The sequence below is a fragment of the Kogia breviceps genome, chromosome 10 (genome assembly GCF_026419965.1).
Source record: "Kogia breviceps isolate mKogBre1 chromosome 10, mKogBre1 haplotype 1, whole genome shotgun sequence".
In the NCBI taxonomy this organism is placed as follows: Eukaryota; Metazoa; Chordata; class Mammalia; order Artiodactyla; family Physeteridae; genus Kogia; species Kogia breviceps.
This window is the reverse complement of record NC_081319.1, coordinates 94,003,976-94,031,594: the sequence shown is the minus strand read 5'-3', so window position 1 is coordinate 94,031,594 and position 27,619 is coordinate 94,003,976. Positions and strand designations below refer to the sequence as shown.

Sequence of the window (27,619 nt, the reverse complement as noted above, 5' to 3'; positions counted from 1 at the left end):
GGCTTGAGTTAAACTACTGATGAAATCTGACAAGACTACACAAATTCTATGGCAAATAGCATAACCACATTTATCAAATCAAAAAAAAATGCTTTTCATATTTTCAAAACACCTAGGGGACATCTCTTTCTCACTTGAAATAAATACTCTGAAAAAAGCCCTAAGCACAAAGGAAACAACAGCAGTAACAACAAACAAAACACTCTACCATGACCCTGTGTGCTTGAGAAAGAGATATTTACTCCAGAGCAGGAACCATGGAGCGATAACCCACACATGTCAACATGTGGCATCTGAATTTGTTAATGCAAAGCGTTCCTTCTCCACAGGCATAACGCGTCCATTCTATTGTACATGGTACAGACAGGTCAAGCATTTACCTCCTGGCTTAGAAGAGGCCTCGCTTCAAGTGCCATCCTTTTCTTATGCTCTTCTTTTACAGGCATTAGGGGCTTGAAAAACTTTGGCGGCTGAGGTGAGAATGCTTTAAAAGGGCTGACTGTTAAGGCATGAGGATTCTCTGACGTACAGCCTGGGGAAGACAAAAGGCATGGGTTTACGGGCACAGAGCACTTTAACCAACACACAGAAAGCGAGGCAGTGACCAAGCCAGAGGAATATCTGGCGTAACAAAGAGATCAGTATGTGAATACAGTTGACCCTCGAACATCTCAGGTTTGAACTGTGTGGGTCCACTCATATGCTGTTCATGCTATGCTTTCTGAATGAAATGCTCTCTCTGCTTTTCCTTTTTTTCAGTAAATATACAGTCGGCACTCCATAGTCTCCGGTTGTTTTGGTACACGCAGGGGCTCCTGGAACCAGTCCCCCGTGGATACTCAGAGATGACTGTATTTGGCTGAGCATTAAAACGGAGGTAGGCAAAAATGCAGATATATCTACAAAGTTATAAAGAGTCATCAAAGGGCTGGACAGCAGCAGAAATCAGTAACCAAACTTTCTACCTTCTTTTCAAGATCCAGCTTAAGCATCACTTAACAGACCAATTTCAACGCACGCTGATTTTCTTGATTTTTAAACTTTGTTTGTTTGTTTATTTATGGCTGCGTTGGGTCTTTGTTTGCTGCACGTGGGCTTTCTGCAGTTGCGGCGAGCAGGGGCTTCTCTTGTTGCGCAGCACGGGCTCTAGGCGCACGGGCTTCAGTAGTTGTGGCACGCGGGCTCAGTAGTTGTGGCTCACGGGCTCTAGAGCACAGGCTCAGTAGTTGTGGCGCATGGGCTTAGCTGCTCCGCGGCTTGTGGGATCTTCCCGGACCAGGGCTCGAACCCGTGTCCCCTGCACTGGCAGGCAGATTCCCAACCACTGTGCCACCAGGGAAGCCCCCATGCTGATTTTCTATCTCTCTGAATTCTCAGAGCCCTTATAATCTATACATGCATTTTGGCATTTTATCATTTCCTAACTTATTATTTCCCATGTACATGTCCACAGTTGGATTTTAAGATCTCGGCATCTGTCACTGCATATAGCAAGGACAGGCTCAATACACACTCAGTGAGTGAGAGCACCGTGTAAGTCTTCTTGCAAAAGTCACTTTTCCCTCAAGCCACCCTGCTCCATAGGACTAAAGAAGGACAGTTCTTCTTTCTTGCTTTTACTCATTTCTTACCTTTTTGGGCTTCTCTTTCTCCTTCTATATTTTCTCCTCAATTCACTGGTACAATGGCACACAGTAGGTAAAATATAAGGGATAAGTAAGGTAACAGAGCCGATTCACATATCCTAAGAATGCTGTTCCCTTCAGGGCATTGGAAGATTATATATTATATTTAGGTAATAATGTCATCAATCAAATTCACTTCTGGTATCAGTTTTGAAATTTCCTTAGGGACCAGAGACATGTTCTCCTAAAATATACTTTGATTCCAGCACAAATGACAGAGGTGGATATTCTTTTGGTAAAGAATGAAATCTAACCATAATGTAATAAGATATGTGTGTCTCAAAACTGACTTCAAAATCAGGAAATGATACATGAAATGTGATTTGAAAATTACAAGTGTTGCACAAAAAGCCTATTATTAATTGGATGATATAATGGATACAAAGCAAAAAAAAAAGTGAACAGGATATATTCTATTCAAGAAGACAGTTTTGGATCATCTAGCAAACTAGAATTTCAGCTTCCTACCATATTACATGTCATCTATAAAAAAATTTCCCCCCATGTCTTTCCTAAGAAATTATAAAGAAATAACACAGAAAAAAATCTCACCACTACCTTCTTTACTCCTTCGAGGTGAATCCCTGGGCAAAGTTCCATAACACGATACATCCTGGTAACTGGGGCTGTAGTCAGACATGTCTAACTGGTTCTCTGGCCAACCCTACAAGGTAGAAACATGGGTTAACTGTAATTAAGTCCCTCTAAAATGAGAAATGGGGACTTCCCTGGTGGTCCAGTGGTTAAGACTCTGCACTCTCAATGCAGGGGACACAGGTTCGACGCCTGGTCAGGGAACTAAGATCCCACGAGCCACAGAGTGCGTCAAAAAGAGAGAGAGAGAGAGAGAGAGAGAGAGAGAAATGAAGCCTGATTTGAGGGTTTTTTTCTATTTTTTAATGGCAGTATGTGCTCTTCTTTATTTATTTTTATTATTAAATAGAACTAACATGTAGAAAAGTACTGAACAATATGACAAGTGCTATAATACCCAAGGTATACCTGGAGTGAATAAATAATTTAAAGACCAAACAACAACACTTTTGAGAGTAAAACAGTTCCATTGATATTTTTCCTGGGTAGTAGGCATAAGCTTGAAATTCCCCAGGCAAACTTGGTGGTACGATTACTCTACATATACTTGAGATTTAAAAGTTCCAAGCTGGCATGAGATATTGGTATAGTAAAGGGAGAAACCTCCTCTTTTATATCATATAAACTTGGTTAATCCTACTTCAACTTCTCAGGAGATGTCTATCTCCAAGGACTAGATTTTAAACTTCTTGAAGACATAATCTGTGTTTATACTTTTTGAATCATCTACTGTCCCTAGAATAGTAATTTACATACAATATATGTTAAAAAATATTTGAATATGATAATGCCGTAAAATGTCCTTAATTTCAAGTTCCTAATTTTCTGCATTTGAAATAATTTTGATTTTGCTATGGTGGATGTAATACCTTCTTAAGTCATTTAGAGTTAGACCCATAAACACACAGATATTTATTCAATTATGTGTTGTATGATCCTGATATGGAAAGTATCATGCTAAGTAACACTCAGAGTGCATAGCAATTTCACATCAAGTATTTGAACTTGGAAATGGACATGTAGAGACAATGATCTGCATCAGGTTAAGGTGGGAAGTCCAGAGATTTTAAAAACTCCAATATACCCTAACTTTCCAGACTTAGATTCTACTAATAACCTGGCCATGCCCACGGGTACACACCTTATCATCATCGTCAAAGCCAGAAAGGTCTGGTCGACTAGAAGACACCTGTAAGGGATGAATGGTTTTATCAATGTGGTTTATACATTTAACATAACTAAATAAATAAAATATCACACATACAGTTGAAGGCTGTATGACCTTCTCCTTCCCTCTTTCTTTCTTCTAATATTTATTATTTCCTTATTTATTTGAATTTATTGTAATTCTGCTCTACTATTTATCATCAACCTCTTTAAAAATATTCTGATTTTCTTTTTCTAACTTAAAATATTTTTATCCATAAATATTTCCTTATGAATCTCTAAAAGATAAGAAATTCCTACTCCCTTTTTAAAACCATAATACCATTATCACATCTTAAAAAAATTAAGTGATTCCTAAATAGCATCAGGTATCCCATTAGTGGTCAAATGTCCATAAACATTATCACAGTTAATTTTGAATCAGGATCAAGATAGTTAATATACAGCAACTGGATGATATATCTTGTAAGTCTTTTTTAATTTATGAGTTTTCCCTTTTCTCTAGATCATTTTTTTTCCTGTAACGTTTCCCACAGTCTGGATTTTCAATGAATCCCTGTGGTATCATTTAACATTTTCCTCTGTCCCCTGTAAATATTAGTAGTTAGATCTACAGTCTTGACCACATTTAAGTTCAATTTTTGTGGGGGGGGGTAGAATACTTCATAGGTGGTCTTTCCTTACTTTTAAAGATATATGTTTTCCTCATTATTTTTAATATAATTAATATTTTAATAACATTTATAATATAAGATCTATTAATTTCCTAACAACAGCTCTACCTCTTTCATTTTCTCTACCATCTAGTATTCTGCAGTATAAATGGAATAATAGGAAACTTAGGGCTAAGGATTTCCCTCTAAGTACCGCTTTAACTGCATCCCTCAACTATTGATATACATACCATTTTTTATTATCATTCAGTTCTAAATACATCCTAATTTCCATTATGATCTCTTCTTTGACGCCTAAATTAATTAGAAGACTTTTTTCAATTTACAACTATATGAGTCTCCTATTATCAATCTTAAGAACTGAACTGTGGTCAGAAGAAGTAATCTGCATGAAAGTGATGATAGGGATTTGCTTTTCGGACTACTGTAAGACAACTTTCATAAATGTTTACTGTGTTTTTAATCATTATCTGACAACTCTTGAGAATGGGAAGGCAAATAACAGTTGTCCTTGAGAGGGTCTGACTTTCTCTCCGCTGCTCCTGGAAAGAGGCTACTTTGCAGTGGTCCACGTATTGCTCTGTCCTTTCTTCCCATGACAACACTCCCCTCCACTGGACGTAGTTTCTGTCAGTTGGATTTCCTTGATGGAATGGTTGAGGAAGGTAATCAAAATAAAGACTAGGCACTATGGAAGGGTCTCTACCGAGGAGTCTGGTGCCCTATCACACTGATGGGCAGCACAGTAAGATCCACTGGGGCAGCTAGGACGGGGAACGTAAATAGACTCAAGAACAGCACTCAGCAGCTCTGGCAGCAGAATTTCTACCTGACTCCACCATCCTTAAACCAACTACATTCTATTTACATCTCAAAAAACTTCTTTCAAGGACATAACTTTATGGAGAGAAATTTGCAAGATTCACTAAAAGCTCAGGCACGTTACATGTAACAGCTCTCTGGTAAGCTTCGCTAGAAAAGAGGAGCAGGCTTGGCACCTTGGGATGCCCACACTGGTGCCGAATATTCTATCCCCACCTGTAAACCCCGACCGGAGGTCCCCTGACTTGCTGCACCCCAAACCCTGAGATGCGTCACACGGGCGGCAGCCCCTCGCGGGTGAGCTCACATTATGAACATTTGGTGTGCTGAGGCTTCGCCGCAGGTGCCGAGCTTTGGTGGAAAGTGCTTCTTTGACCGTGACTGCCTGCAAATTTGAAAAGGACATTTATTTTTCTTCCTCTGATGACAAAAGTAATATACGTTTATTGTGGAGGATTTAGAAAGTATAGAAATAAAGATCATTTCAATCCTACACTCCCTCTCCTCCCATATTTACAAAACTGTAATCATATTGTATCCATTTAAAAAAAATTTTTGCTTAATTTATCAAAAACATTCCTCATAAATAAAACCAGGAAAACTACAGAACTAAAGACATTTATGTTGTGAATAGGATCAAGATAGTTATAGGTGGGCAGAGAAAACATGGATGAAATATCACTAACTATATATCTCACTTGGGAAATTACATTACAATCAACTTTTACGCTGCTTGTGTTTCACTCATGCAGCAGTTTAGGTGGGACTAAAGGAAGATTTTTCTGACAAACGCCAATCTTAGTCCTCTTGTTGTTCAAAGCACACTTTCCATAACTTCAGCTACTGCCTCGATTGAATGACATCTCCCGTGCAGTTCCACTACCTAGTGGATTATTTTCACCTGAATATCCTGCTTTTGCCACAGAAGTTAATCTGGGTCCAAAAGTTAGGGAGAGAGTATGTGGCTAAGCACGTGGGCTTCGGAGTCAAGCTTTCTGGGTTTACATCCAACTTTGTACCCCTTCTTAGCTGGGTCACCTTGGGCAGGTGGTCTAACTTCTGTCAGCCTCAATTTTCTCATTTACAAATGGGAATTATGACAGCATTTACCTTGCAGGGTTATCTTGAAGATTAAATGAAATAATGTATCAATACTACTTAGGCGGTATTCAATAAAAGGTAGTCATTTGAATTTGTGTTACTATTTTGTCAAAGTAACTATTTTGTCTAATGAGAGGGTTACCCAAGTTTTTCTTCTCTGATAGATTTTGAGAGAGAAGGTGTTTGGGAAAGACATTCATCTTTGTCCATTTGGGATGAAGGCTAGTGATCTCACCCTCTGGTCCAGATGCCGCAGTTACTTGCCTGCCGGAGCCGTTCCAGGCTCAGGATGTTCTCCACCTGCAGCACGCCTCGCGTATACTTCTCGATGTACGTCTCCCCGTCTGCTGTGCCTTCGTTCTCACTCCTCGCTGCCAGGAGAGCCAGAGTCTCCCGGTCCTCAATCTCCTCTGTTGCCTAACGAGACAAGAAGGCAATTAGAATACCTTTACCTGAACAACATTTTTCTCAAAACTGTGGTGAGAAAACGATTTAAGAGTTTTGAGATTTAACGCATTCTCCAATACTCACATTTTGATATTTTTTAAAAGTAATACATACTTTACCTTTGGTATGTTGGACACTATTTCATAGGTTACACCACAGGAATAAAATATATTCTTCAGTGATATTCTCCTCTTTAAACTCTGGGTGAAACTCTGGTAGAAAAGGAAAGCTCAATTAAGCGATGTGGAAAATATAAGTTACTTAGTATCTTACAAATTGTAAAAGCATCATCAATTACTATGTTTTTGATATACACACAACACTTAGTAAAACAGAAAAAAGCTGAATGGAAAAATCCTTGTCTCCAATCCTGAAGGACAATAACATCCAGCTGTTATTTAGGGATTAGACTGCAGAATCTGCAGCCCATCCAGGGTTTTTCTGTGGTTCCTCCTTTTTCCCACTTGCCGTCTTTCTACTTGATCTTGGCAGGGTTTAATGAATCTATCCTGGCACAGTCAGAAGTCAACTCAGAGGATCAGTTTTGCTGACAGTACCTCTGAGATGAGATCTGGGGAAGCATTAGGATAGAGATTTATTTGGAGCCTGCCTTTGTCCTGGTTTTGCCACTAACCGTCTTGGACCAGGCGCTTAACCTTTTTCAAACAATAAAACGTCAACTCCACTGCCTCCTAAGATTATGGGCCTCAAATCGGTCAAGGTGGAAAAGTCCTTTGGTGGATGACATTTACCTCTGCTATCCTCATACCCTGTTATCTTGGATAAATGAGAATCAGATTATAACCTGGTAGCGATTTGCACAGCCACTGTATTAACACCCCAAAACACTACTTTGTGATAGAGAGAAGGAAGACGCTTTGTGCTCACGTACGAAACGGCACAATCAGGCCCTGTTACTACCTGTTTGTTGTAAATATTGGCTGCAATCCGTTTTCGTAATACCAGCTCCATAGCAGCCGGGTGGCTGAGCTGGACTGTGGTCTTCACTATCAGGTAAATCCGTTCACTTTGTGGGGTGACCCTATTCAGGTGAACGGAATCATGCACCGAGGAGTCCCAGGAGGCTGTGGCTGAAACCTAGGGATGGGGGAAGGATGGGGACATGGAAACAAGACAACTCAGGTGTAGCAATTTTACATCATATGTACTAGAAAGAAAATAAATGCAACGCTACATTGAATCATAGATGTTTTTCCTGGCCTTTAAAAAATATATATTTAATTATTTAATTATTATTTATTTATTTCGGCTGCGAGGGGTCTTAGTTGCAGCAATGCGGGATCTTTAGTTGCGGCATGCGGGATCTTTAGTTGTGGCACACGGGCTTCTTAGTTGCGGCATGCATGCGGGATCTAGTTCCCCAACCAGGTATCGAACCCAGGCCCCCTGCATTGGGAGCATAGAGGCTTACCCATTGGACCACCAGGTAAGTCCCTCCTTGCCTTTCTGACACCACACACGTTCTATTTTTTAAAGTTCCCAGTCCTCTTCCCCAAAGCCCAGACCACAGCAGTTTAATGGGCAGGGAGGCCCACAGGCATGTGCATTAAGCTGAAGCCCTTTAAGAGATTCTTAAAGGTCAGTTACCTCCTCATCACTGTGCTTTATGATGGGCAGGTAGAAAAACTGGCTGCCATGCTCCTTGGGGAGGATGGAGTTCACGCCCGATGCATGGGGGCCCACAAGCTGCTCATTGGCACTGAGGTCATCCGCTGACCAAGTCCAGGGCACAGAAGCAAAAGTGGGGGAAACAGATTTTTTTAAGCAAGCATCCAAAATTTTTAAATATGCTTTTTACAGATGAAGTTTACACGTAATGCAATTTTATTTAGTTTTTCATTCCTGCAGTTGAAACAGCAACTCCACTAACTACAACAGCTTCTATCCTTTACAGAAACAGCTCCAGGAGCCAAAAGGATGCCTTTGTGACTCTCCTATAAATGGACTGAATATATTCTATATGTAGTCCTGGAAGCAAATATTTTCACTGCATAAACACACCTTAGAATTTTGCTGCTTTCTGTCAATTCCTCCTATAACGTAGTGTTAAGTTTGTGGTCCTACTTACATAACTTACACTAAATTAGAGATTTGAGTGGTTATCGCTTCTCGGCCTTTTGGCTAAGATCAAGTGTAGAGATTCGGGTGGTTAAATTATCAATTTAGAAACAAAGTTCTGAGCACTTGGTAGAAATGTGAAGACCATCTTTTTCCAATGCCCTACTCAGTGTAGGATTCACCCTTCACAAATCTCTGTATATAGTCATCCAGTCTTTGCTTGTATAATGGGGAACCTCCAATAATGGGGAACTCACCACTTCATGAGGCAACAGTCTATTTCTAGGCTTTAAAAAAAACTGTTCATATGAAGAGCCAAAGCCAACCTCCTGTGTCTTCCATTCATCCATTACTGGTCTTCCCTCCAGAAGACAGGTTTTCAGGCTGTGCTTTGAGGATCCCAAGGGCCCTGCAGAAAGGCCTGCCAGAGCCTGCCCAGCCCCAAACTCAGCAACTCTGCTTTCGTATTCCACACATGGGGTTCCATTCACAAGTTCGTATTGAAAATGGATTTTACTGCTAAAACACACTGAAAACCCTTGTTCTGTATTCGCCCAGGTTCAATCTAATTTCTACAGTAAAGGACAACCCTTCATGCAGGGTTACAGATGATCGTGTTCTAGAAACAAAACAAATGGGGGTGGGGTGGGGAGCAAAGGGCACCAGTCAGAAATGCAGATTCCTGGGCACCTGCAATGCATAAAGATTCAGATCTCTAAGGGTGATTACCTTCTCAGGTAATTTCCGTGTCCATTACTGTTTCAGAGCAATAACTGCTCTCATGCCTTTGTATGCAGTTCTCAATTTCTCAAGTGCTATCTTTTTGTGTTTTTTTTTTTTTTTTTTGCGGTACGCAGGCCTCTCACTGTTGTGGCCTCTCCCGTTGCGGAGCACAGGCTCCGGACGCGCAGGCTCAGTGGCCATGCCTCACGGGCCCAGCCGCTCCGCGGCATGTGGGATCTTCCCGGACCAGGGCACGAACCCGTGTCCCCTGCATCGGCAGGCGGACTCTCAACAACTGCGCCACCAGGGAAGCCCTCAAGTGCTATCTTTTTAAGAATAAATTTCCACATCTGTCTTCTAGTGATTCGACATGTCATGGCTTTATATATTTGGTTGGAGTAAAAATGTCACCTAAATATGGCACGTGTGTGATTAGGCAAGTGATTTAAGGGTCAAAATACTGCGGGTCTGATGAGATTACAAACCTAATTCAATGTGATAAGCCTTGGAAAAGTCAGGTTCAAACTTACCATTCAAATCAAGGAAGAGAACAGGTATGTGGGTTTCCATTCCAGGTGGTGGGATCCTAAATTTAATAACAATATTTAATCATAACAAAATATGTGTTTTACATCTTGTTAAATAACCAAACATGACAGAGGCATGAAAGCAGAAGAGAACCACAGAGGCATGAAAGCAGAAGAGAACCACTGTGGAGTCAGATACAGGTTCTACAAATGAGATATTTTCACAGATCTTGTCACCCTTCTTAACACAAATCACGGGAATTATGTGACTTATATAAAGAACTACAGTCATATGAATTACATGTAATTAATTGAAACACAGATTATTTGAAGCCTTTCTGAGAATAATTCTAGTGATGGGAAGAAGGAAGTGGCTATGGTTGGAGGAGGAACAGGGGACAGGATCAATTTGCCTCCAGAGCCCAGGACCCCACGCTGTTTCTTCTGGGCATTAGGACTGACTGATCAATCCACTGACTGACTGATCACTGTGACGTAGTGCTTAAGTGCTGACTCTCTGTTGAGTCAAAATAAACAGGCGGGAGGGCAAATAAGAAGACATATTTTCTGCCCTTTTCAAGTAGGCTCTGGAAACACCCTTCTTTCGACCCAAGATGCGAGAATGTCTGGAGAGCAGGAAATCGTGTCCGAGGTGCGCATGCCAAGGGCTGGAGGACCGTCTGCCTGACTCCTGGCCAGTGATAAGGGCTCGCTGGCTTCCTGTGAGTGGAAGATGGTTGCAGTGGGCAAGAAAAGAGGGAGGGGGGAACACTCGGGCTGGGCGGCCCTTCCCCGGCCAGCTCACGGTACTTAACGTCTTCCGTGACAATCCTGGCAGGTCACGCGCGTGACCCGCCACAGACCACGGCACCGTCGTCAGGCCTGCCCAGGAGGAAGGGCGGACTCACCAGTCGGCGGGCGCCCCGGGGATCCCGCTGCCGGGCGCAGGTACCAGCACGGCATTCCTCTCCTCCGTCAGCCCTACCCACTGCTCCACCAGATGGGCTTCCCGCTCCACGTCGTCCTCCGTCTTCTCTGCGGGACAAAACGAGGGCACGAGCGCCAAGAGGGAGAAAGGGCAGTTTCTAAATTTAAACCTGTGTGCACTCAGTGGTACCCACAAGTGCCTTAAACATCCACGTTGTCCCAAATAGGGAACTGAGGCTTTGAAGTTTAAGACGGAGCCCCCAGACAGGCTCAGAGGGGCTAGGACACTAGCCTAACAGATCATAAACCCAGGAAGAGCGGAAAGAGCGCTGGAACAGGGATTAGAAGACTTGGGTTATTTTACTAGTTCTGTACTTTTGGAAGGTCATTCAACAGATGAGTCTTAACCCTAATTTGTCAAATAGGGTTAATACAAGTCATGTCTACTTCACGCACCTGTCAGAAGGATCAAGTGCAGTAATGGATGTGACACTGCTTTATAAAACCACACATCATTTCATAAGGATAGAGGATTAAAAAACACCATATCTTGCACGCTGCAAAACTAACTTGTTTTCCTTCACGCTCGTTATGAAAGGGATTTTATGTGATCTATTTTGCAATCCTCTTAGCCTAGATCAACTCTGGCGTTACCTGGGGATAGGCAAAGTGAGTTTTCATTCGCAGGTCGAGCGCGCTCACACGCACACACACACACACACACACACACACACACACACACACACACACACACACACTCTTAGGCCAAGAGCAGAACGAGGAGGCAAGATGTTTTACTGGCGGAGGACTTTTGCCGACTTCTGCATGAAGTGGATTCACATTCAGAACATGTCCTTTGGTGGAGAACCAAGCACACTGAGTGAATCGTTCACTCAGGATGAGAAACTGGGTTTTTTTGTTTCTTTGTTTTTAACTCATTTTTAACTTATTTATTTTTGGCTGTGTTGGGTCTTTGTTGAGCTGCGCGGGCTTCTCATTGCAGTGGCTTCTCTTGTCGTGGAGCACAGCTCTAGGTGCGCGGGCTCAGTAGTTGTGGCTCACGGGCTCAGTAGTTGTGGCGCGTGGGCTCAGTAGTTGTGGCTCGCGGGCTCTAGAGCTCAGGCTCAGTAGTTGTGGCGCATGGGCTTAGTTGCTCCGCGGCATGTGGGATCTTCCCGGACCAGGGCACGAACCTGTGTCCCCTGCATTGGCAGGCGGACTCTCAACCACTGTGCCACCAGGAAAGCCTGAAACCGGGGTTTTAAGAGCAGATTTCTGCTCTAGAATCCAAGTGGCCATTGCCAGCGTAAGCAAACTGAATCCTCGGAGCTGGGTGGTGGTGAGTGGAGCTGCAGGCCGGCTTCAGGCCACCCCGAAGGAGCCAAGAGCATGGCTACCACCCAATGGTAGCCACAGCCCACCTGCCAAGTGTCGTGGCTTCAGAAGTGACCCGTTACTTTAGCTGCTGTCAGTCCCAGGTCCTGTGCCTGGAATACCTCATGTGGAGATGTCGATATTGATGGCATTTGCATTCATCAAAACAAAATCTGAATTTAACGTTTAATGTCAGTTAACTCAAGTAATGAAACATTACTTTCAAATTCAGAGCCTGCTTAAACACTGTACACTAATGATTCACTAATATCTATAATTGTTATGGGGTCAAAAAGCTAAGACATAGCAGTCCAGCTAAGGGAGGAAAACAGCCTACCACTACTGTCTAGAAGTGAAAAAAACTACTCCCAGCCAAGAGTTTAATCTCACATACCTTTTTTATTGCTGACTTTTTTAATCTGTTCATCTAGGTATTCTCGCCGTTTAATGAGGGCATCAGACCACCTCTCTCTCACACAGTTTAAGTCTTCTTCCTGGCATCAGGGAGGGAAAACATTTTCCTGTAGAGTCCACAGATAACTATTTCTTTTTATTAAAAAAAAAAGATTTTTAAATTGATTAGGAAACTTTTCATTAGGAAAGGCCATTGAACATTGCCATGTGATTAATATGCAAGAAAGCAAAGAGGCCTCAGGAACACTGCATGCTGACTGAGGATCCCATGACTCAGAAATCAGAGCCCCTGGATTTCCAAAAAGATAATTCTACTTAAAAGAGAAGCTCAAACTACACCAGCTGTTGGATGAGTCTTATATGGCATGTGCATGTCTGTATTTAAGTTGTAGCTGTTCATTTGAAGGGTTTGTGATTCTAAGCAAGACACCAGAAACACAGCCCAAATCACAAAGCAGCAAATGGAATGGAAAATGACAGGCATTTTCATCATTCATAGCTCGATGGCTGGATAAGATGTATTTTCTGAAAGGCAAAGAATAGATCAGTGGAGAACTTTTCAAACTTGCTGCAAAGGTTTTACCTCCAACCGCTACCGTGAGGCTAACTGAAAACTTCCCATGCAAGAAGCCAACATGCAGTCAGCCATGCTGAGAACTCCCAGAAGCAGCCGCTGGACTCCACCGTGAACCACGCGGCAGGAAGCGCACAGACAGCCACAGGACGTTAGTTAACGGCGTTGCTGAGATCCAAGGGGATACTGGTATTTCCCCTACCATTTGTTTTTACTTGCTTGTTTTCTTTCTTAGTGAAATCACGAGGTGGGAAAGACACCTACCAATTCTATTCAGGATGCTCTTTGACTTGCCTTAATTCCGGCCTAACCCTTAAGACGTTACATTAAGAGCAGACCCTGAGAACTTCTGAGGCTTTACCTACAATGGACCCACATTTTACTTATGGGAAGGCACACCAGGAAAACATGCTTTTAAAATTGATGTAGAGAATCAGTACAAAGACTGGGAACCAGCCCAGAAAACTTCATCTCAGTTTGCCACCTTGACCGTTACTGTTATCCCACATTCCGTGGACAGTAGGCCAGTCAGCCCTGACTAGGTAAAATTTCACGTTTGCATGTATTTTTTCTCCCCTAGATTTCCAAAAAGAGATTTAAAGCTGAGAGTTAAATTCTCCAGGTTATGAATAAGATTGGCCTTAAAGAGAGAAGAAAACTGGCTAGACAAAACTATGTGCTTAAAATGTCTTCAGTTTTCCTATCTGGCAAAAGTGTTTCAAAATACAATGGCACGTTAGAACAGTACTACTCTCTTGGATATAAGGAGCTAACTGCAGGTTCACATAGGAAAGACAGGTCTACTTAAAGATTATGGATGGATAACTACAATTCTTAAGATCACCAATTTAATACAGTGAGAGTGGTCTTGTTCAGAAAGGCTTTACGAGCTAGCAATTTGAGATGGCGTAGCAAAAATGCAGTATCTGCTTATAAATTTTGAACTGACAGGGAAATCTATAGAAATAGTATTGTATCCCTGATTACACTGAAAGCAAATCAAAAGCGAGTGAAAACTGCATATTCTTGCTCTATGGTCCTCCTTTCCTCCTCCCTGCCCTCGGCTTTGCAAATGCTGGCAATTAGCAGCAGCTGTGCCCCATGCCACAGGATTGACAGCAGCAGTAATACCTGATAACTATCCATATCATCACCATCCTCATCATCTCTCTGGTAGGGAAAAAATAAACACAAAGGACATGCATTTTTTTTTCTCAAACAGCACACAAGGAAAATAAGTCTTTAAGCTTAACACACACATTACAATGGATAGCGCACACAACATCGGCATAATAAAACATTTAACCGAATCTCAAAAAGTGAATGTAATTCACTTGTCTATAATTACTTAGAGAATTTAAGATTTAATTTTTTTCTTTAATAAAGAAAGCAGTCATTTAAAAATGGGAACTCTCTCAGATTCTCTTAGCTGGGGATTGGACACAACCCCTCTGGGTCAGGCCTTATGGCACTGTTACGCAAACAGTTGCTATTTGTTTTTGGGTGAGCTGTTTGACTGAGATTTAGAATGAGCAGAGCTAGAAAGGACTTCAGGGAGTCTCTTGCTTAACCTCTTGGTTTTAGCTGTGAGGCAGCGAAGGCCTGAAGGATGAAATGACTGAAACCAAGGCTCACACAGATAGTGGCAGGGTCAGGACTGGAGGCCAGGTCTGTGCCCTTGTCCCTGCACCACACCACTGTCACTGTGAAATCATCAAAGGGAAGACCCACCGGGAAGCTAAGACTCCACGTACAGTCAGCCCTCCTTATCCGCAGGTTCCACATCTGCAGATTCAACCAACCACAGAAACTTCCTGATGGGAGGGCCGAGTGTACTAGGCCATTTTATATATGAGACTCGAACATTCTCAGATTTTCGTATCCAAGGGGGGGAGCGTTCTGGAACCAATCCCCCCACATACCGAGGGAAGACTGTAGAAGGTTCTGTATACTGTACCACTGCAGTAAGAGCACAGCCCACTAGTTTGGATACATGGCTCTATCATTATCCACTGTTGGATGTCAGTATCCATGCCAATCAGGTGAGAAAAATCAGAACTGTCCTGAACCCACGGCAACATTTTACAATATTTACATAAACTAAGCATTTTGGCAAAACATTTGCAAAACAAAATCATCGTGTGGAAAAAAAAAAAAGGGTTTTATTTGAGACAATTTTCCTTAGAAACAAGAATAAAGAGGGAATTCCCTGGCGGTCCAGTGGTTGGGACTCTGTGCTCTCACTGCCGAGGGCCTGGGTTCAATCCCTGGTCAGGGAACTAAGATCCCACCAGCTGTGCAACCAAAAAAAAAAAAGAAACAAGAATAAAGAAATCCCCATTTGTAGAGAATATCCATCTCTATGGAGGCAGGTTCTACTCAAAATGAATACTGGGCCATGTAACAACCTTCTTTCATTTTTCTATGGTTATTGGAGGGTTAATATTAAAAAAGGAACTGGAGTGGCCTAGTCAGACAAAAGACAAACTATTTTTCAAATGCCTTAAAAAATATAATTATATTATTTTCATATCTAAGTATACTTCAAAATATACCACCTTTTAAAAGTGCTTTAAAAATACTGTTAAGGTTATTCTCGGGCTTCCCTGGTGGCGCAGTGGTTGAGAATCCGCCTGCCGATGCAGGGGACATGGGTTCGTGTCCCGATCCGGGAAGATCCCACATGCTGAGGAGCGGCTGGGCCCGTGAGCCATGGCCGCTGAGCCTACGTGTCCAGAGCCTGTGCTCCACAACGGGAGAGGCCACAACAGTTAGAGGCCCATGTACGACAAAAAAAAAAAAAAAAAAAAAAGATTATTCTCTGTGTAGACTTTAAAATAAACTTTAGCTTTAGTTTGGTAACCATCATTTTCATTTGGATAACTCTAACTTCAGTAGTAAGCCCACTACTGAAATAATTTTTCTCAAATTAATTCCTCCTATTAATGAATAAAGTACAAACAGCTCTAATTTATCATTATCTTTTAGGCTAAGAAGATACTTCTATTCATCAAAAACCAGCTTGAGCTTTCATGATGTAGAACCGTTGTGACATCAGCATATTCTGGGTTGGCTCAAGCTATTGCATCAAAATAATTCTAAAGTACTATGTCAACAACAAAAATGGTGCTGGACATGACCTTGAGCATGGCAGCAAAGAAAAATAAAAGCTTTAGGGGCTTCCCTGGTGGCGCAGTGGTTGAGAATCCGCCTGCCAATGCAGGGGACATGGGTTCGAGCCCTGGTCTGGGAAGATCCCACATGCCGCGGAGCAACTGGGCCCGTGAGCCACAACTACTGAGCCTGCGTGTCTGGAGCCTGTGCTCCGCAACGAGAGAGGCCGCGATAGTGAGAGGCCCGCACACCGCGATGAAGAGCGGCCCCCGCTCGCCGCAACTAGAGAAAGCCCTCGCACAGAAACGAAGACCCAACACAGCCAAAAATAAATAAAATTTGAAAAAATAAAAAAATAAATAAAAGCTTTAAAACAGTCACAGTTTAAATTTGCATGACAGATACTATAAGAAGAGCATTCAGCACTGGGGGAAGGCAGATATTTGAGAGCTCAAATTTTGACAAAAATCAGTGTTAACTCCAGAGGTACAGCTGTTTTTAAAAGTGCAAATAATCCATCCTTGCAAATGATCATCAAACGGGAATAGCCAGCCAGTTGATGATCCATGTTCATAGGTCATAGTTCACACACACAGATTCAAAGTTTTATCTAAGATCAGAGATTTATTCAGCCACAAAATTTTACGGCAGAAAGGGACCTCAGAGAATTATTATTACGTCTACCTCATCGTTTCGGAGGAAAGAAAAAGGGACCTCGAAGTTTAAATTACTCAGTTAAGTCAAACAAAACTTAAGAACCCAGATCTCCTCACCCCAAGTCTGTGCTCTTTCTACCAGGCCCTGCAGTTGCCCCCAGAGCTGATGGCCAAGTGAGAGACGACCCAACTTCCACTCCACATAACGGCGAAAAGTCTGGTGGAGAAGCCTCCCTGGAAACGGCAGACTCCAGTCTCACAACTCCAATCGTACTCTTCCCAGGCTTTGAGTAGGAGGCAGTTTAGGCCTGGGATGAGGAAGGCAGTGTCTGACACAGCGGTGCCTTCCTTACGGTCCAAGAGTCTAAGACAACGTTTCAGTAAAGTCTTTGCTGCCATGAGGCCAAAAGGAAACTGAGATGGAAGATAAATCCTTCTCAAGATAGGCTGGGCTTACACCCAGACTCTACAGAGAAAAGTTTTCTCCCCATCACGACAGGGAGTGTGTTCCCCCTCATGTGTGGCAGTGACGGAACCAGAATTCAACGGTCTGATCCTTCCCAGTCCCTAATTACATCTGATAGTAAAGTGGGGACTTGGTGAAGCACAGGCGTTCTTTCAGGCCCCTGGGGACAAGTTCCTGATCTTAAAGTTTATTGTGACTGGTAAATGAGATGAATTCTTAGATGGTTCCATCTTTTAATTTTTTTTAAAGTGAGAACAAGGCTTAGCAAAAGGAGATTTAATGAACAAAAATGATCATGAGGACAACTTTCAATTAAAAAAAAAAAAAAGTAAAGCTTCCAGAGAGCTGGTTAAGTATACCAGTGTATGGGGGCAACTTTCTATTCATAAAAGTGGATCAGGCCAAAGCCAGCAATATCAAACACCCAACATAATTCGGGCCAGATATAAAATAAATCCTGCCTAAAGTAAATGAGCACTGTAGCATTGATGTGTGTTTATAAATAAAATTAGTATTAATTGGCACTAAGCCAATTCAGTAATTTAAACCTAGCGAAAAGGCAACAGACGGAAATATGGATGGGATGGCAGGGGCCGATACATGCTTTTTTTTTTTTTAAGAGGAACGCTGGCCTTACGTTTATTTATTTATTTTAATTTAATTAATTAATTTATTTATTTTTGGCTGCACTGGGTCTTCGTTGCTGCGCACAGGCTTTCTCTAGTTGCGGTGAGCGGGGGCTACTCTTTGTTGCGGTGCGCAGGCTTCTCATCAGGGTGGCTTCTTTTGTTGCAGAGCACGGGCTCTAGGTGCGCGGGCTTCAGTAGTTGTAGCACGTGGGCTCAGTAGTTGTGGCTCGCGGACTCTGGAGCGCAGGCTCAGTAGTTGTGGCGCACGGGCTTAGTTGCTCCGCGGCATGCGGGATCTTCCCGGACCAGGGCTCGAACCCACGTCGCCTGCATCGGCAGGCGGATTCTTAACCACTGCGCCACCAGGGAAGACCCCCGACACATGCTTAAGGCAAGGAGTTCAGTTATATTCCTGAACAGGTCTCTGTCACAGATCACTGACCGCCTTAATTCTGCGCTAACCAATCTTTGTTAAATACGGTTTGCAATCTGTTGGTCTCACCTGGTAACTGTCCAGCCCTCTCTGGAGCTTGGTGGACCTGGCAGTCACGCAGCCAATGGAGATGGACAAGATAGCTTCGACCATGAGTGGCAGTGTCCCAGAACGCTGGACAGGCTTCACTGTGACTTGCACTCTCCGGGAATGACCCTGCAGGGGGTGGGGGGTGTGATGCGGAAATGGGGGCCAGGAATGGGGATGGGGAGGGATGGGGGAAGAGGATCAAGGAAGGGGAAAGAATTAGGGAACAAAGAGGCAAGTAACTAGAAAATTCCAGAAGCTGTCAGAGTGGGACAGGGAGAAAACACGAAAGAAGCCAAGACAAACCGAGTACCTGTCTGAGCTGAAAGACACCTCCTGTGTTGACATCTTTTGCCTGGTGAAGCTCCACAGCGGCGTACTCTCCCAGCTCATTCAGCTCTAGTATGGAGATCCACATTTCTATTCTGCGAGTAACCTCGTTCCACCTGCAGAAACACATTCCAACAAACGGCCGTGTCATTGTCCAGGACATTATTAGCAACAGGAAGAAGCCCCCAGTCCCTGAGCGCTTACTATCCGCGAGGCACTGTGCTACGCGTGTCACAGAGATTATTTTCTAGTTTAACCCTCAGAACAATCCTGTGGTAAAGGTTCTTTTCATTTATTTTATTGATGTATACCTTATATGCAGTGAACCGTCCAGATCTCAGGCGTAGACTTGGAGGGATCGTGACAAACGCATACATCTGTGCATACATCCCGCCATCACCATAGGAGGTTTGCTCAGGCCCCTTCCCACTCAGTCCCCACACCACCTGCAGCAGCTGTGTAACCTCACAGATTAGTTTTACCTGCTCTAGAATTTCGTATAGATGGAATCATGTAGTATTGTACTTTTCTAGGCCTGGCTCCTTTGATTCAGAACAATGTTGGCGAGATTCACCCACAACATGTAAGAGTGGGACAGAGTCCTTTTTTATTGTTGAGTAATATTCTATTATATGACTAATAACACAATTTGTTTACCAAACGTTCTCACACTGAAGGACATCGGGTTGCTTACAGTTTGGGGGATATCATGAATAGAACTGCCATAAACATTCATGTGCCAGGCTGCTCATGGACTTGTTTTCATTTTTCTTGGGTAAATACCTAGGAGTGGGATTGCTGGGTCATGGAAGAGGCAAGTGATCAACTTTAAAAGAAGATACCTCTCTGTTTTCTTCCACAAGCTTTATAGTTTTATCTTTTACATTTAAAGTCATGCTCCATCTCAAATTAAGTGTTGTGTATCATGTGAATTAAGATCAAGGTTGTTTTTTTCCACAAAGGTACACAGATAAACGTTTCAGTCTCATTTGTTGAAAAGACTTTCCTTTCCCCAGCGAATTTTTCCAGGGCCTGGTACTTCCTTTCATCATTCCCATTCACAAAGGAGGAAACGGGCTCAGAGAGTCTTTATTCTTCAACCACCGTCCGAGGGTGAGCCTTGACCCTGTGTCTAAAGCCCTCAGCCAAGCACAAACCTGTCGTGCAACGTTCTTGTCTTCGCATGAAGGGAATCGACTTCCCAGACAGAGCTGCCGTTCCCGGTGCATCGGTGGCCCCATACTTCGATGGCCAGCGCCCCATCTGAAATGAACTCCAGGAATTCTTCCGTTACGCTCACCACGTAGTCCTGGGACACGCGGGGGAGAGGAAAGAGCAACAGGAGTTATGCGGAAAGGAATCTGTGAAATGTCCTTTTTGACTTTCTACTGGATACCGACTCATTTCAGAGTACACTAGCCCGATCCCAACCTGAAAACCATCGCTGCTGTTTCACAGAAAACCGCAAAGAAACCAGGATATTAGACGGGAAGTGATATTCTGAGGTACCTGAACTCCTTTCTTTAATATACGAGGACACCGAGGAAAGCGGCAGCCACACCTCGCACTGCTTGTTGGCTGCAGAGCTGAATCTGTCCTCCCTTCCTCCCGGCTCACTCTCTTTTCCCTGGGACCACCCTGACTTTCAGCCAGAATAGACCAATCAGCACAGCAAAAAAAAAAAAAAAAAAAAAAAAAAAGGGAACTTCTGATTGTTCCCTGCTATGGCTTAGAAGACCAAAACAGGATTAAATTTTATATGATTATCTCCAAGATTCTGCGCTCTTGCTCTTAAACCCTCCCGCTCCAACTCTTTGTTGTGAAATACAAACAGATGAGGAAATGGAGGCTGAGTGGACGGAGCGGTGAGGCAACCACCTGGAACAAAGCAGAGGCGAGGAACCATGCGGACTTCCTTCCCATTAGCATCTCAGTGGAATCTCAGGTGACTCTAATTTCTCGAAAGGGCTGCGCTGTATTGGTTTAACCTTATACTACCTAACTTCTTATTTTATTTGGAGACGGAGCCAGAATTTTAAAAGGAAAATAAACTTCATGACCAATCAGCACAAACTATGCATTTTAGAGGTTAAAAAAAAAAAAAACAAAAAAAAACCTCAAGGTCACACAGTGAGTCCAAGGTCTCTGAGACTAGCATCTATCAAACCAGTTGTTAACTAGGATGTCCTTAAATCCAGGTTTCATCCTTCTAAATAAGCAGCTTTTTGGAACCAGAGAAAGATGGGGAATGTTTACAAGAGTATCCAGAGAACCATAACGACAACAACAAAAGATTAATAGAGAATTAAGAAACAGACTTGGTGAATACAGGTAAGAAGTAAAAGTGGGCTATTCTCATAAAAATAAAGACTTGACAGGGGACTTCCCTGGCAGTCCTGTGGTTAAGACTTCACCTTCCAATGCAGGGGGTGCGAGTCCGATCCCTGGTCGGGGAGCTAAGATCCCACATGCCTTGGGGCCAAAAAACCAAAGCATAAAACAGAAGCAATGTTGTAATAAGTTCAATAAAGACTTTAAAAATGGTCCACATCAAAAAAGATCTTTAAAAAACAAATAAATAAAAACTTGACAGGGACTTCTCCAGTGGTGCAGTGGATAAGACTCGATGCTCCCAATGCAGTGGGTCTGGGTTCGATCCCTGGTCAGGGAACTAGGTCCCACAGGCATGCCACTACTAAGGAGCCTGTGTGCCGCAACTAAGAAGCCCGCCTACCACAACTAAGACCTGGTGCAACCAAATAAATAAATATTAAAAAAAAAAAGAGAAACCTAGCCTTTCAAAAAAAAAAACCTTGACAGACTTTACATATGGGAAATTTTATAGGTGGTGATATGGATTTGTCTTCTAACTGTAGAACCAGAAAGAATAGGCACACTTTTGAAAAGAAGGGGTCTTGAATATCTATTAAGAATTGTCCAAAGAGAAACAAAATTACACAGAGGCTAGAGTCTGGCTGTCAGAAATGACTGGCTGGCAGTCTGATATGAAGGACAGGAAGAGCAGCTGATGTCGCAAAACAGGTCCAACCAACATTCACCCAAAATTCGCCTCTCTCATTTTGTATGATCTTTAAAGGCTCATACGGGACTTTAGAATGCTATGCTGAGAATTCAAAAGAATGAAAAATATCTACAGCAACTTATATGGTTAGATGCTCCTGTGTATTAGAATAATAAAATGCAATTCCGCAATCTGTAAAAATGTGATCACATTTTTGTAAAAAACTTTTTAAAATTATGCATGCATGACCGTAAGAGTGTGTATCTCTGGCCATTTATGTGTATGAACATATGTTTGCACACACATAATATGCAGCAAATTGTCACTGGTCATCACAGATTTCAGGTAGAGGTCTTTCAGATTTTATTTTATTTTATTTATTTATTTATTTAAAATTTTATTTATTTTTTGGCTGCGCTGGGTCTTTGTTGCTGCGTGTGGGCTTTCTCTAGTTGTGGCGAGTGGGTGTCGCTCTTCATTGTGGTGTCTGGGGTTCTTATTGCAGTGGCTTCTCTTGTTGCAGAGCACGGGCTCCAGGTGCATGGGCTTCAGTAGTTGCAGCGTGTGGGCTCAGTAGTTGTGGCGCACGGTCTTAGATGCTCCACAGCATGTGGGATCTTCCTGGACCAGGGCTTGAACCCATGTCCCCAGCATTAGCAGGTGGATTCTTAACCACTGCGCCACTAGGGAAGTCCCCAGATTTTATTTTAAACACTTTCAAACGATATGAATTTGTATTAAAGGACGTTTTGAGGTTAAAAAGCTCAATAAACCTATTATGTTTATGAAACATTCATGTGGGAAAAAACTCTAAGTTACAAGGAGACTTTTGAACTGAGCCGCAGCCGGTTGTCTCCCAAGCAGCTCATTTTGTAACGGCATTCGTACCTTACAGTGAGAGAAGGTCACAGTGTACTGGGCATCCTTGGACTGTGGGGAAGGCACCTCTGGGTCCACTACAGGGGCGGCCACTGTGGATTCACACTGGTCCCAGAATGTGTATTGGCAGAAGACGAAATTTGAGAGGTTTAAGGGCAGCCCAGTTGCCTCTTTAATTTTTACCTGGGAGAGAAAAAAAATGCAAACATAACTCATAAAGAAAACAAACTATGCATTCTTTTCATATCCATCTACCTCAAATTTAAGAGTAGGTGATGAAATAAATAAATCAGTCATCCATTTGACAGCTGAAAATATTTCATTAAGGGTTACCTGCTTGTAATGAAATGTGTACCACAGTTCCATCATTACAGTATGTGAGCATGGTGACAAATGCATACTATCCCTCTCAAACTTTCCTAATGACCGAGTTTCTGACACAGCTGTGACCTTTACTAGAAAAGCATGATTCACTAAACAATATGCACTCCTTGCATGCCACATACATAGACTTCTGAAATTTCATACAACTGTCATCAGAAAGTGTGCTGCACTTCTGGGAAAAGTACTGTCTGTTATTGTATTTATCGTCAGAAAGTTTAACTTTTACCATGTTCTATGAAAAACTCCTAAGATTTTCCATAAAATTGTTTTGAATTGAAAAGGTCATTTATCTGAGCCTTCCCAGCCCTGTGCTCTCACCCGGCACGTCAGTTTTTTGACTCGGTGAATGATTTCCCCGCTGCTGTCTACGACTTCAAGACTCCCGCTTTCACTGGAGTTCTCTGAGGAGTCATCCTCCACCACGCGCTCCGGGACGGTGCCTGTAACTCGCATCACCTCCACGTGGAGACGCCCGGCAACCTGGGTCAAGGAACCAGAGCGCCGTGGGATTAAAAGACATCCTGTGGACAATACTGACCTGAGACGGAAAGCGTGCTACCACATCTCCAGCGAGCAGCTCCACTGTTATCGCTGGGCCACCCCCAGCAACGGGAAACTCTCAGTACTTCCAGAGCCAGCCCACTCCATCGCCTGCCCTGTAATCACTCTGCCTTACTTCGAGCCAAATTTGCCTTTGTACCTTGCCTCCCGGAGTCATCTGCATTCTTACCCTTCTTCTACAGGCAGCCCATGAACAGCACAAAGGCAACTATCACATTCTACCTGGAGTCATCTATTTCCCTCGTTCACATATTCATTCATTTACTCATTTGATCAAATACTTGGCATTGTGGGAACACCACGATAAAGACACAGGCTCTGCTGTCTGGGCACTTACAGTCAAGTGGGGAAAGACACAGGATTAAAAACCCAGTGTAGGGGGCTTCCCTGGTGGCGCAGTGGTTAAGAATCCGCCTGCCAATGCGAGGGACACGGGTCCGAGCCCTGGTCCGAGAAGATCCCACATGCCACGGAGCAGCTAAGCCCGTGTGCCACAACTACTGAGCCTGTGCTCTAGAGCCCGTGAGCCATAACTACTGAGCCCGTGTGCTGCAACTACTGAAGCCCGCACACTCTAGGGCCCGTGCTCTGTAACAAGAGAAGCCACCGCAATGAGAAGCCCACACACCACAACGAAGTGTAGCTCCCGCTCGCCGCAACCAGAGAAAGTCCATGTGCAGCAACAGACTCAAAGCAGCCAATAAATAAATAAACAAACAAATAAGTAAATAAAAACCCAGTGTAGACTAGCTATCCTAACAGAGATACATGCAGGTTGTTAGGAGATAAATTTATCCACTCAACAAATATTTACTGAGAATTGAGTGTGTGCCAGGAACTGTACTAAGTGCTGTGTTTACAACAGTAAACCAAACAGTCATGGCCAGTGGGCTCATGGAGCCTCTCCCCTACCCTCTTGGGAGCAGAGAATGAGAATGGAAGTGACCCTAGGGCTGGGAGAAGGGTGAGGGGGTGAGATCTACTCCAGGAGGAGCGACAAATACAAAGCCACCAAGTTATAAGGAAATTGTTTCTTTACGACTGGTTTGGTTTTTGGTTTTTTTTTTTTTTTTTTTTTTTTTTTTTTTTTGCGGTATGCAGGACTCCCACTGTTGTGGCCTCTCCCATTGCGGAGCACAGGCTCCGGACGCGCAGGCTCAGCGGCCATAGCTCACGGGCCCAGCTGCTCCGCGGCATGTGGGATCTTCCCGGACCAGGGCACGAACCCGCGTCCCTTGAATCAGCAGGCGGACTCTCAACCACTGCACCACCAGGGAAGCCCTAAGACTGTTTATCTAAAAAAAAAAAGGGAGTGGGGGGAACTTAAGTTTCCAGAATATCCTGGTGGTTCTCTGCATTGGTGCTAGTTTAGCAGTGTCTCTCTTATAGCTGGTTTCACATAACTGATTTAAGGATAGGAATGACCCTGACCTTTGCATTCTCAGAGTGTGGTAACTGGCCAAGTTTTCTTTGGCAACACAGTTTTAGGTCACAATGACTGGGCTTGTGAAGGGACACATGCTCTGGCACTGCTGTGTCATCTTACATAGTGAGGCTTATTTTTAAGGGTAGCTCAGATCTAACTTCCACAGAGCAACTGGCCCTGACACCCAGGACCTGAGAGAAACTAGTTGATGGTATTTGACAAGTGAGACAAATATGGAGGAAGGAGCAAGAGGAGGGGAAGAAAGGAAATATGAGAAAACGGTGAGAAGACAGTGGTTCTTAAGCTTTTATTCCCCAACGTTTTTTGAGACCCTAATACATTTTTAGTATAATTTCAGGGGATTAACGAAATACTCAAAGCCCACCATGGACCCTAACTTAAGAAACCCTGACTAGGGACTCAACCACTAGATCTCTTTGCCATAGGAGTTGTGCCCATTTTTACCATGGGAAAAAGCAACTTAGTCCACTGTTTTCCTAGAGCATCATGTCCACAGGTGGGTTACTACATGTGGAATGTGAGCTGTGTACTTACACATCACAACTGGGAATCTAGGGTCTATTTTCTGGGTTCCCTTTGGGCAGAATGGCACCCTATTCTTAGTCTGCTCTAAGAATCACAAAAAATAACTTAATATTTCCAAGTTTGCATGCTATTGAAGGATAATCTAGGAAGTAAGGATGTTACTAAATTTAAAATGAAAACATCAGCTGAAGTGGATAATATAAAAAAGTTTGAACTTGAACATTTTCTGAAATGTTTCAGGCTGACAGAAGGCCAATATAATGAAATAAATGAAATATGAGGGGCATTATTTTTTTAAAAGAGGAGTTAACAGTGGGATGCTTAAGATTGTTTTCTTTGAATATTTTAGAATTTCAAAATAATCCTCCCAAGTTGTATCTTGTAAAGACCACTTAGGGCCAGGAAGGAGCTAAAGTGTACTACAGAGGTGAGAGGGGACGATGCAGGGGACGCGGGTTCGTGCCCTGGTCTGGGAAGATCCTACGTGCCGCGGAGCGGCTGGGCCCGTGAGCCATGGCCGCTGAGCCTGCGCTCCGTAACGGGAGAGACCTCAACAGTGAGAGGCCCACGTACCGCAAAAAGGTTTCCAAAAGATTTCGAATTTGATTAAAACAAAGAAAATACTTGTGAACCACAAATAAAAAAACATGTTCTAATAATCTTTTAAAACCATGCCTTAGTTTTTTTTTTTTTTTCTTTTTGCCGTACGTGGGCCTCTCACTGCTGTGGCCTCTCCCGTTACAGAGCACAGGCTCCGGACGTGCAGGCTCGGCGGCCATGGCTCACGGGCCCAGCTGCTCCGCGGCATGTGGGATCTTCCCGGACCGGGGCACGAACCCGCGTCCCCTGCACAGGCAGGCGGACTCTCAACCACTGCGCCACGAGGGAAGCCCCATGCCTTAGTTTTGATAGTTTCTTTTGATATTAGTAGAGAAAGAAGAATGTGATCCTGATGCTTCACCCTAGTTTCTTGATCTACCTCAAGAACAGAACTTAAATCGAATTAAAAAACAAAAAAACGAACTTGAGCTCGGTGCTTTGTGATGAGCTAGAGGGGTGGGATAAGGAGGGTGGGAAGCAGGCTCAAGAGGGAGGGGATGTGGTGGTACATCTATACATAGAGCTGATTCACTTCGTTGTACAGCAGACATTAACACAACATTGTAAAGCAATTATACTCCAATAAAGATGTAAAAAAAAAAAAAAAAAAAAAAAACTTGAACCACGGCCATTTTCTCAGAGGCTGGCTTGTCCTTACCTCCCCCTGCTGGCTGATGATAGGAACTGCATACAGAAGTTTCACATCACAGAACAGACACTCCAAGAACACATTAGCCACGCCAATTAGGTTGTGATTCTCTTGGGCTTCATAGAAAGGGTCACCTCGTTTCCCGTAGAGTCGCTTTGTCTGAATGGTAGGAGAGGCGGGAGGAAGGCGAGTAGGAAACAAAACATCAACTTAAACAATACTATTTAAAACCAGCATTTTAAAATGTTTTAAAAAGAAAGCACTTACTCAAATAAATTAAAAAGAAGTAAAAATAGAATCATGTCACACGAATAAAACAGAACTATCCCACGGGAGGGGCTTGTTAAGTGACATAAGGGCAGGGAGAGCTCTTCTTTGGTTACAGCCCCACCTATCACACCCCACCTGCAAGGTTTCATTCCCTGTGCTTTGCCTCATTTCCTTCACTGAATCTTTTTTTCCATTACTAATGTAGAAAAAATGGATCGGGCTTTCTAAAATTATTCTTACCATCTACCCAGCCATGAACCCAGCTAGGGGAGCATGAACATATGCTAACGAATACAAAATCCACGCTGGCTCCATTTAAGCTGATTTTTAACAGCACTGACGAAACAGCACAAATTCACTTTGTCCTACTTCACTTCACTTGAAATGTAGCAGCAACCCAATAAGAACACGCTATGTGTTCTCTTCATTTAGTTCCTATCTGTGTGGGGATCACAGGTT

At 43.2% G+C, this 27,619-nt stretch overlaps 1 protein-coding gene across 21 annotated transcripts in view; it reads right to left on the bottom strand.

Annotated features, from left to right (window-relative positions):
• Nucleotides 1-27,619, bottom strand: part of KIF13A (kinesin family member 13A) — a 212,761-nt gene that overhangs the window by 11,303 nt on the left and 173,839 nt on the right. For 8 of the 21 annotated variants that reach the window (XM_067006712.1, XM_067006714.1, XM_067006707.1 and 5 more), the window contains 18 exons: nucleotides 26,900-27,049; nucleotides 23,427-23,588; nucleotides 22,734-22,907; nucleotides 19,981-20,132; nucleotides 18,807-18,939; nucleotides 18,476-18,622; nucleotides 14,240-14,278; nucleotides 12,515-12,614; nucleotides 10,728-10,854; nucleotides 9,823-9,878; nucleotides 8,099-8,223; nucleotides 7,412-7,588; nucleotides 6,610-6,702; nucleotides 6,304-6,460; nucleotides 5,250-5,323; nucleotides 3,421-3,468; nucleotides 2,238-2,349; nucleotides 381-532 (listed from right to left, as the gene is read on the bottom strand). In XM_067006712.1, coding sequence (XP_066862813.1) covers nucleotides 381-532; nucleotides 2,238-2,349; nucleotides 3,421-3,468; nucleotides 5,250-5,323; nucleotides 6,304-6,460; nucleotides 6,610-6,702; nucleotides 7,412-7,588; nucleotides 8,099-8,223; nucleotides 9,823-9,878; nucleotides 10,728-10,854; nucleotides 12,515-12,614; nucleotides 14,240-14,278; nucleotides 18,476-18,622; nucleotides 18,807-18,939; nucleotides 19,981-20,132; nucleotides 22,734-22,907; nucleotides 23,427-23,588; nucleotides 26,900-27,049 — 2,178 coding nt within the window. The remainder of the gene's footprint in view (nucleotides 1-380; nucleotides 533-2,237; nucleotides 2,350-3,420; nucleotides 3,469-5,249; nucleotides 5,324-6,303; nucleotides 6,461-6,609; nucleotides 6,703-7,411; nucleotides 7,589-8,098; nucleotides 8,224-9,822; nucleotides 9,879-10,727; nucleotides 10,855-12,514; nucleotides 12,615-14,239; nucleotides 14,279-18,475; nucleotides 18,623-18,806; nucleotides 18,940-19,980; nucleotides 20,133-22,733; nucleotides 22,908-23,426; nucleotides 23,589-26,899; nucleotides 27,050-27,619) is intronic. The other 13 variants (XM_067006713.1, XM_067006715.1, XM_067006721.1 and 10 more) reach the window with 3 other exon arrangements.